Source organism: Mus musculus, chromosome 3 (assembly GCF_000001635.26).
Source record: "Mus musculus strain C57BL/6J chromosome 3, GRCm38.p6 C57BL/6J".
NCBI classification, from domain to species: Eukaryota; Metazoa; Chordata; class Mammalia; order Rodentia; family Muridae; genus Mus; species Mus musculus.
Window position 1 is genome coordinate 97,879,978 of NC_000069.6, and position 9,994 is coordinate 97,889,971.

The 9,994-nt window shown below is 44.3% G+C and overlaps 1 protein-coding gene across 3 annotated transcripts in view; it reads right to left on the minus strand.

The window, feature by feature from the left end:
- The window catches only part of Pde4dip (phosphodiesterase 4D interacting protein (myomegalin)), a 198,880-nt gene extending 190,150 nt beyond the window's left edge, over positions 1-8,730 (minus strand). For all 3 annotated transcript variants that reach the window (NM_001289702.1, NM_001039376.2, NM_001289701.1), the window contains exon 1: positions 8,512-8,730. In NM_001289702.1, the coding sequence (NP_001276631.1) occupies positions 8,512-8,693 (182 nt within the window). In that variant the 5' untranslated portion in view covers positions 8,694-8,730. The remainder of the gene's footprint in view (positions 1-8,511) is intronic.
- Between the last annotated feature and the right edge of the window lie 1,264 nt (positions 8,731-9,994).

Below are 9,994 nucleotides of genomic sequence, written 5' to 3' on the forward strand. Positions count from 1 at the left end.
CTGGTCTACTCTGCCAGATTCTACTCTCAGATTGCTTTTGCTGAAGTATGCATAGCTCAGAGCTCATTCGATTGATACCAAGGTCAAGATCTTCAGCTCAGGCCGATTTTCAAGGATATCTTGTGCTTGCTTCAGTGACGTAATTCCTTCAACAAGACTACATCTTCTAGACCTCCCCAAACAGCACCACTAACTGGGAACAAAGCACTCAAGTGCCAGGGCCTGTGGAGAACAATCTCATTCATGCTGCCACAACGGTGAGGAAAAATGGGTAGAAGAGTGACCATTGACTATCATTTTATAGTCTGTGCCTCTTATGCATATTCTCTCTGAAACGAGTTTCAAAGTACATGAAGTTCATGAAGATCTTTCTTGCTGAAAGCCCAATAAAGCTATGTTGCAGAATATCACTGTGGGTTAATACAGCCAGAGGTGTTACAGAGTGAACTATACTGGAGACAGCATGGATGCTGTGGTGGTTTGAATACTAACATCCCCCACCCCACCCCATCCCTGCTCATATGTTTGATTTGTGGTCCCCAGGTTGGGGAGCTATTGGGAAGGGATTAGGGGTGTGTGGCCTTGAAGGGGAGGTGTGTCACTGGGGGTGGGCTTTGAGTTTCAAAAGACTCATCCCTCTCATAGTGAACCCTGCCTCTGCTTGGGGATGGAGATGTGATGACTCAGCTGCTGCCAGAGCCATCTGCTGCCATGCCTTCAGTCCAGCACCATAAAGTCTAACCCCTGGGAACAGGAAGCCCTATTAAACTTTCTTTTCTTTTTTTTTTAAACTGTAGAATACAAAATATTTATTGTTCTGATAAGGAACAAAGTGGCAATTCTTAATCAGGATAGTCTAGGTACCAGGGTCACGCCCCATCCCAAACAAAATAAAACAAAACCAAGAAAAACCAATAGAAACCCACTGGGTCTATTACCTTGATGGTTCTTAGATTTCTTTCTTTCTTTCTTTCTTTCTTCTTCTTCTTCTTCTTCTTCTTCTTCTTCTTCTTCTTCTTCTTTTTTTTTTTTTTTTTTTTAACTTTACAAAGGAGGCAGCCTGGTGGGTTTTCACAAAGTAGACTGTAACACAGCAGACATTTAGGGACCATATATTCCATATTTTCCAAATAAAATCTTAGTTTCTTTTCCCTTATCAAACTTGATGGTAAATCTTTGTCTAGCTTAGAAGTCAGAAAAAAGAATCACCAAAACACGGACTGCCCTCTCCTCCTGTTCCAGGCATCATGAAAATAAAATGTAACTCTGGAATGTGATCTGTTCCAAGATTTTAATGTAAAGTAAAAAAAAAAAAAAATTAAATCCAGATGGATAAATGGTTAGGAGTGCTGGCTGTCCTTGCAGAGAACTTAGGTTTGGGTCTCAGCACCCACATGGCAGCTCACAACGATCTCTGAGTCCAGGTCAAGGGGATGTACCACCCTCTTCTGACATCTTCAGGCATTGCACACATGTGATTCACGTAAGTACAAGCAGGCAAAACATGTACACAAAAACATTGAACAAAATCTTTTTCAAAGGGTATTAATAATACATCTAGGATCTATGTTTTCTGCCATCCTGTTAGTTCTTCTCTCTGTTAAAGTAAGGGTTGATGGACGGTCAGTTCACCGGTGCTGCCTTGGGCCAGAGGTGTTGTTTCAGGAGAGCTCGGCACATCTCATTGGTGAAATAAACTTTCTTTTCTAAGCTGCCCTGGGCCTAGTGTCTTGTCACTAACTAACATAGATGCTGAAAATAGGATGCTGTTTCTGCTTGTTCACCGGGTACCGTCTCCATGCCAACATTCCTCCTCACTTTCTGGGAGCTGCTGTAGGGAACTGGATGTGCAGTGGATGAGGACACACAGTGGGCAAACTTCTGAACATGTGTGCCTATTATTCTGTTTTGTGGTTTCTTTGTGGTTTGAGCAGTATCCCAGATTCCCCTTTGAGATTTGCAGTTCACTCTTTTTTTATTAACCTAAATATGGTGTACCCTGACGCTTTTTTTTTTTTTTTTTTTTCCGAGACAGGGTTTCTCTGTGTAGCCTTGGCTGTCCTGGAACTCACTCTGTAGACCAGGCTGGCCTCGAACTCAGAGATCCACCTGCCTCTGCCTCCCAAGTGCTGGGATTAAAGGCATGCGCCACCATGCCCGGCCTGACACTTTTTGATATAGTCTCAGTCATTCGTCTCTCTGTGATGACCTTCATGGGTTTTACCGTATGAATGAGAAAGTACGTCCTCACAAGGTCAGACTCTGTAAAGCAGTTTATTATCTTAAAGCAAGTGGGCTATTTAAATGTGTGCTGAGTTGGGGACCAGGTCATTTTTTTCTAATTCTAGCAAAGGACTTTACATTTGACTTTTATTGACTCATAGTTCTGTTTAGAGTTATTTTTTAAAGGAAATATAGCCTTCTTGGCATCACAAAGGAAGAGCTTTTAAACATAGACAAATGAAAACAATTGCTCTACCGTGCATGACACAGATATTTAGCACCTGCTCCTTAGGCTTGCAGTCTGCTACTTTACAGCTGCGTGGCCTTGTCAAACTGCTTAACTTTTTAAATGCAGTTGGGGATAATAATTAATATCATTCTTGCAGGGTCATAATGAGGATTGAATGCTTATTTAAAAACGCATAGAGCCCGGCATATAGCATGTGTTCACAAACACTGTTTATAGTGGTGGAAGAGACGGCTCTGTGGTGAAGAGGACTTGATGCGCTTCCAGGGGACCCAAACTCAGTTCTCAGCACCCAGATTATGCCTCACAGTCATCTGTAAGTCCAGCTCCAGGTGCTCCTATGTCATCTTTTGACCTTCTTGGGCATAGGCATGCTTGTGGTGCACACACACACACACACACACACACACACACACACACATATACGTATGTATGTGTGTGTGTGTATACATATATATATATATATACACATACATATATATATGGAAAACATCACTAATATACATAAAATAACTCTTTAAAAACCTAAAGCAGTATTGATAACAGAAATTATAAATAAGCTAACAGTGATGACTGACTGTGCTGTTTCCCACAGATAACTATACAGTAGTTACAGGAGTCTCTTTAGGTCTTTAGGTCTAGCACACATCAACTTATGAATCTGCTCTGACAAATAAGACCCAGAGAACCAGTGATTTGAGAGGATTGGAGTATTACCTGGACATATGGTCTCTGAATGTTCCCCCCACCCACCCAAAAAAAAAAAAAAAAAAACACATCACCATTTGGTCACCAGGTGCAGCCTTCCAGGCAGGTATTCTAATATTTAAAAGGGTCCTGACCATTTGTGCTAGCTAGTTTTATATCAACTTGACACAAGCTAGAGTCATCTGAAAGGAGGGAACTCTATTGAGAAAATGCCTCTATAAGATTGGGTTGTAGGTAGGCCTGTAGGACATTTTCTTAATCAATGATTGATGTGGGAGAGTCCAGCCCATTGTGGGTGGTTCCACCCTGAACTGGTGGATTGGAGTGCTATAAGAAAGCAGGCTGAGCAAACCTTGAGGAGCAAGCCAGTAAGCAGCACTCCTCGTGACCTCTGCATTAGTTCCTGCCTTCAGGTTCCTGCCCTGACTGCCATTAATGATGAACTATGATATCGAAGAGTAAGCATGTCCACCCAGCAGCTGACTCAGACAGATGCACAGTGGATGGAGCTTAGGAACTCTTATGGAAAAATAGGAAGAAGGATTGTGGCCCCTAAGGGGATAGGAACTCCACAGAAAGACCAACAGAGTCAACTAATCTGGCCCCTTGTGGCTCTCAGAGACTGAACCACCAACCAAAGAACATATGCAGGCAGGGACTAGGCCTCCCTGAACATATGTAGCAGATGTGCAGCATGGTCTTCATGTGGGTCCCAAACTGGAGGGGGGTTACTATCCCAAAAGCTGTTGCCTGTGCATGGGCTATGTTCTTCTAGCTGGGCTGCCTTGTCTGGCCTCAGTGGAAGAGGATGTACCTAGCCCCACAGACTTGATGTGCCAGAGTGTGTGTGTGTGGATACCCAGGGGGATCCTCACCAGCTCAGAGGAGAGGAAGAAGGGGTATGGGGGAAAGGACTGTATGGGGGGGGTTGTGAGCAGGAGGGGGACAGTAAGTGAGATATAAAGTGGATAAGTAAAATAAATAAGCAAACAAAAAGAAGAATAAGTATAATAAACTCTTCCCTCCCCAAGTTGCTTTCGGTCATGGTGTTTGGTACAGTAATAGAAACCCCGATTAAGAGTTAGAATGATCACTTTTTTTTTTCTTGTCCTATGCTCCATCCCCATACCATAATAAGCAAGAATTGGGTCTTAGCTAGAGCTACACTAACCAGAGGGAGCAAGCACTATCTAATATAAATACTCCAACAATGGACTTGTTTCTCTCAGTCACTCAGTCATCTCTTATGTTAAGTTTGCTTTCAGTATCTTGAAAGAACCAAGTGATCTGCCGGAAGACCAGGCTGGCATTGTTCGCATGCTATCAGAGGCTCTGCTGTCTCTTCCAGGACCTCCTTATAGAATCTCATTTTGGATTTCCTTCGGGTCCCAAAATCTGTAGAGCTTAAGCCTCACCCACAAGACAGCTTTGTATTTGAGTATAGACTAAACATATCATCCTGAATACACCTTCATATTACTAGCTGGCCTACACCATCTAATACATGCAAAAGATAACCAGGTTTTATTTGTATTGTCTTTTGGGGGGCATTGTTTTGCATCAGGATCTCTTTGACTCACAGTTCTCAGAGCTGCAGGTCAGAGGGTCTGTTACATTTGTTTCCACACTCTCTCTTATTTCCTTCGCTCCGTGGATCCAGGAGTGCCTTCATTCCTAACTGAGAAATCCTTAAATCCCACATTCTCACCACCATGGCCTGAGCTCTGGCCCTTAACGCCTCTGCCCTGAATTTCTTTCGATAGCCTTTCCGTGATCCCATCTCTTCACTTATTACACCCATCTCCCGTATTTGTGACTCACACAAAAAGTAGGTTAGACACTGTTTCAACACTTGCCAAAGTGGCTGGGGAGGGGAAAATGGTAGCAATCTTGGTTCCTTGAGCAAGCGATCACAATTTTTTTCTTAGTGTTGTTTAGAAATGAACAGTTTACCTAATGCGGAGGTTCTATTGCCTAGACTGAGAAGCACAGATGTCTAAAGTGTTTCTTAAGAGCGCTGGTGCTGAGCTCCTAGTCTAAAAGAGTCTGCTTGCACTGGCCAGGAGTGGAGTCTCTAGGCCAAGTCTTTAAGCCTTACCAGATGCTTCTAACACATAGACAAGACTGAAAGCTACTAATTTACAGTGTGGATAGACAGGCACTTCTGCTTTCAAAGAGCATGAAATAACAGGGTCTATGGTTTTATTCTGAAATGCTCCTCCTCCAGGCTTATGGTTTGAGCATGTGTTTCTCAGTTGACAGTGCTGTCTGGAGGCCACGAGACCATTAACTTTAGAAGGTAGTGCCTGGTAGTGGAGGTAGGCCACTAAGCAAATGGCCTTTTGAAGGCCTTTTGCTGCTGCTTCCTTGACCTTGGAATTCCCAGCCTCCCGGCTCAAGGAAATAAACTTCTGTGCTCTATAAACTATCCAGCCTTAGGTAATATGTTCTAACACCGAGTGAAACACTGACTGTGAACCTTGTCATTTGTAATGTAATCTTTACTGTTAAGGCCAACTGATTTAGAGAAGAAATGTGTGGACACAAGGGAGACTCAAGGATTCCCAAAGAAACCAGTCTATAACCTGTCTATAACCAGTCTATAACCTGGTTAACGGTGCTTACTTACTACAGATAGGGGAGAAGGCGTACAGAAGAAAGAGGATGGTGGTCAACTGTTTGAGGAAGAAAGGGCTCCTTCATGTCCTGGGTACTCTGGAGCTCTCATTTATTCCCTAGAAAATTAAAATCTACTGACAACTCTGCTCTTACTTCAAACAAATGTAGCAAGTATGTCACAGGACTTCCCTGAGCTAACAGAAGAGAAACTGCATTCCTGCATATATATATATAAAAAACCTTTATTATAAATTAATAATTTGCTATCAAATTTCGGGTGGTAGTGATGTGGATCTGTCAACCTAAGAAACAGTTAGGTTGAAGGCAGGACTCTGACACATTTTCTAAGTAATGCCACACTGCCGCCTCACAGGACTCAGCCAGCTTTCCAGGAAGAGACCATCTTTGATTTTATTTTTCTCCATCCATCTGGCTGCTTTAACGTTTGCTCCACGCTATAATGTTATGTCCATAGTTTAGAGCTGAGGCTCCAGAAGTCATTTGCATCAAGATAAGTTCTAGCCATCACCATCACTACTCAACCAACAGCACAAGTTAAACAAGGGTAGTAGCCACTGATGTTGACCAGCTGAGACTCAGGAAACCATGACTCCCCCACCCACCTTTGACACAGTAGCATCCATTAGAACCTTTGACAAGGTAGCATCCATTAGAACCTTTGACACAGTAGCATCCATTAGAACCTTTGACACAGTAGCATCCATTAGAACCTTTGACACAGTAGCATCTATTAGACCTCTGCTCTTACAGCTGCTGTGGAAAGTCTGCTTCCAGCTCCTAGAATGTTTATATTTTGTTTTAGTTCTGTTTTTTTTTTGTTTTGTTTGTTTGTTTGTTTTTTCAGAGACAGAGTCTCTCTGTGAAATAACCCTGCTTGTCTTGGAACTTGCTCTATAGACCAGGCTAGCCTCAAACTCACAGAGATCTGCCTGCCTCTGCCTCCTGAGAGCCAGGCTTAAAGGCATGCACCACCACTGCGCAGCTTTGATTTGGCTTTTTATTGATTTTTATTTGAAATTACAGTTATTTGCTTTTTAGTTAACATAAACAATGATGGGATAATTAGGATTTCTTATTTAATTATTTACGGGATTTGGGGTTTTGTTTTTCGTTTTTGAGACATAATTTTGCCATGTGGCCCAGGCTGGCTCATTACATAGATATGGACAGCAGGGTGCAAGCCTATAATATCAGTTGAGGCAACTGAGGGGGCTGAGGCAGGAAGATCATGAATTTGAGGCTAGCCTGGGCTATGTAAGAAGATCATATTGCAACACCTTACTGCCATAATTTAGAGAAACATATGTTAGTTAGCCCTACGAAATGTCTATTGTCAATGACAGTGAGATAGGTCACCCTCTATGATGAGTGTTTCTTTCCAGATAAAAAGTTCCGCTACTATATAGAGAGCAGGGGAGAAGCTATGAAATTTTAGAAGCATGTGTATGTGAATATACAGATTTATTTTTGGTCAAAGTTCACTCACATTTTTAAAACATAATTACATTTGGGCTAAAGTTTCACTATATATGTATATGGATGTCTCTTGCTTCATCCTTTAATTCCAATAATTTATTATGCATTTCTTAATAGAAACATGATGATCCCTTTAACTACTGTATAATCGAATCTTTGACTACATTTTCTTGCATAAATAGGTGTAGTACAATGAATGAAAGCAATTATGTTTCTTTGAATAGACAGACTCTATTTTCTAGTTCACAGATCCAGCCGACTCCGGAGTATGCAATACAAACCCAGCAACCCTTCCACTCTGAGGTCAAAACTCTTCTAATCCAAACCCCGATCCCATTCATAGGAAACTGAGGCCTAGAAAAGTCCCAGTTAGTTAAAGGCAAAGTAAAGACTTGAACCCACCATTGCCTTTCGATTTGAATGATAAGTACTGGCATTCCACGGGGGGGGGGGGGGGGGGGGGGCAGGGAGGGGGGTACAGAGGGAGGAGCTAAAAATTCTATGTCAAAGACGTGCTTACTTTAAAAATGGCAGCCATACAATCTGTCTCTTCTTTTGGAAATATTAATATGACAGATTTTCATCTTGCTGTTGCTACATGACGAACACGGGACCTAATCTGCCGGGTGTTTTCTAGGCCAGAGTGGAGGAAGGGTCTGGGTTCAGGTGGAGCTAGCGGCCCAGAGCATCCAGCCAACAGGCCCAGGCCGGGCTCCAGTGCTTCAAAGGAAGAAAAGGGCATCACCAATCTCCCTGCTGTTTCCAGCTAAGGCAAATAAATAAATATCCAAGGAAGAAGAGACTAAAAAAGGCAAAGATGAGAGCTCTGCAAATCCCCTAACTAGCCCAGCTCCTGAGTCACCTTTCCTTTGGCTCAGCCCAGCAGGTGTTGCCTCCAGCCTCACCCACATCGGTACAGATCAAGCAAAGACCTTAGGATAGAAACCTGGATTCCCACCATTTCTCCTGTGCATCATCAGCTGCACCTCCCAGCTATGCTCAACCCTGTCCTGTCGATCCTATTCGCTCCTGGGCCCCCCATCTCTAGCGTGCTCGCCAAACCTTCCCCAGTAACCTCCCGTGACAGCATAGATCTCCTGCCAAGCCCCCCAGCCCTGTCTAGCGAACCGTGCACCAGCACCCCTGTACCACAGCACACCAGCACCCAAGCGCCGCAGCTTCCCCTGCTCCCGCGGCAGATGCTGGCCACGTCTTACCTCATCCAGGGTGCCGCCGAGGCTGCCTCCTCCTCCTCTGCCGCCACCGCCCAGCTCCCAGCCCGCTCTGGGGGTCTTCGTTCCCGGCTGGAGGGCTGCCGTGGAGACTGGCGAGGTGCGTGGTGAGCCCAGCACGGCGGCGGCGCGTGGTGGCAGATGGACCCGCTGTCCGTGCGCTTCATGGTTCCGAGGCCTGGGCACTGTGCCCTTGCTATGATCTCTGCGTGGTTTCTTTTGGTTTCACCGGCTGCCCAGGCGCATCCTCCCAGCGTGGAAGAGCATCCAACCCAGATGCTGCGGCTGTGGCTGAGACGCGGCCAGGTTCTGCCTCCCGCGAGGCTGTCTGCCAACTGCTCCGCCCAGGCGCTTTTGGTCCTTCTGCTACACACGTAGCTGCCCTGCATCCTCTAGCATCTCCGCTTCGTTCTCCATCTGTGACCTCAGCCTGGCACTATTGTCATTTCCAGACCTCACTACTGCCTTTTCGTTCTGTGCATTCCAATGTCACCTTCCCCAGTTTCTAAGCTTAAAGAAGTCCCTGACAGGAGAGATGGCTCAGCGGGTAAAGGCATGTGCTGCTAAACCCTATGTTCAATTCTGGGAACCACATGATAGAGTCTGACACCCTCAAGTTGTCCTCCGACCTTTACATGTTCGCTGTGGCACACACACACACACTCACACACTCACGCAGAGAGATAATAAATAGATAAACAAATAATGACTAAATAAACTGTGATGAGTTTTAAAAAGTTCCCCCTGTTCTCAAACCTCTAGATACTTTCCGGGTATGCTCTCTCCCTCCCTAAATTGGCCATCCTTTTATAATTAAACTGTCCCTTTGCTGACTCCTGAGAATTCTACTCCAGCTTGTTGGCTAGCATCTTCTTTGCCCCATCTTCTAGAACCTTGTTTTGTTTGTTTGTTTGTTTGTTTGTTTCAGCATTGTCTTTGGTTATTGGAGGTGGGGAGCACTGTCCTGAAAAGCTGTTACTTTTTTCCAAGTTGAGATTTTCTGATGGTCATTTTCTAAGAACGCTTAACAAACAAACAGTATCCACCATCAGACCAAGTGAGTGCTGTCATTTAAAAACAAACAAAACCACACACACACACACACACACACACACACACACACACACACACACACACACACACACAGAGGTGTGGTGGAGCAGACCTTTAATCCCCGCCCCTGAAGGAAGAGGCAAGTGGATCTCTGTGAGTTCCAGGACAGTCTAGGTTATAAAGCAAATTCCAGGTCGGCCAGGGCTGCATAATGAGACCATGTCTCAAAATGAAAAACGTTACCAAGACAAACTGGTTTATCCTTGTGATCTCAACTATTTGGGAGGCAGAGGCAGGAGGATCAGAAGTTCAAGGCTAGCCTATCTCAATACAAAATGAAATGGGACCAGGAGATAACCCATTGGTAAGCACTTATACCCTGTGTGCAAGGTCTGGGTTCTGTCCCCAGTACTTA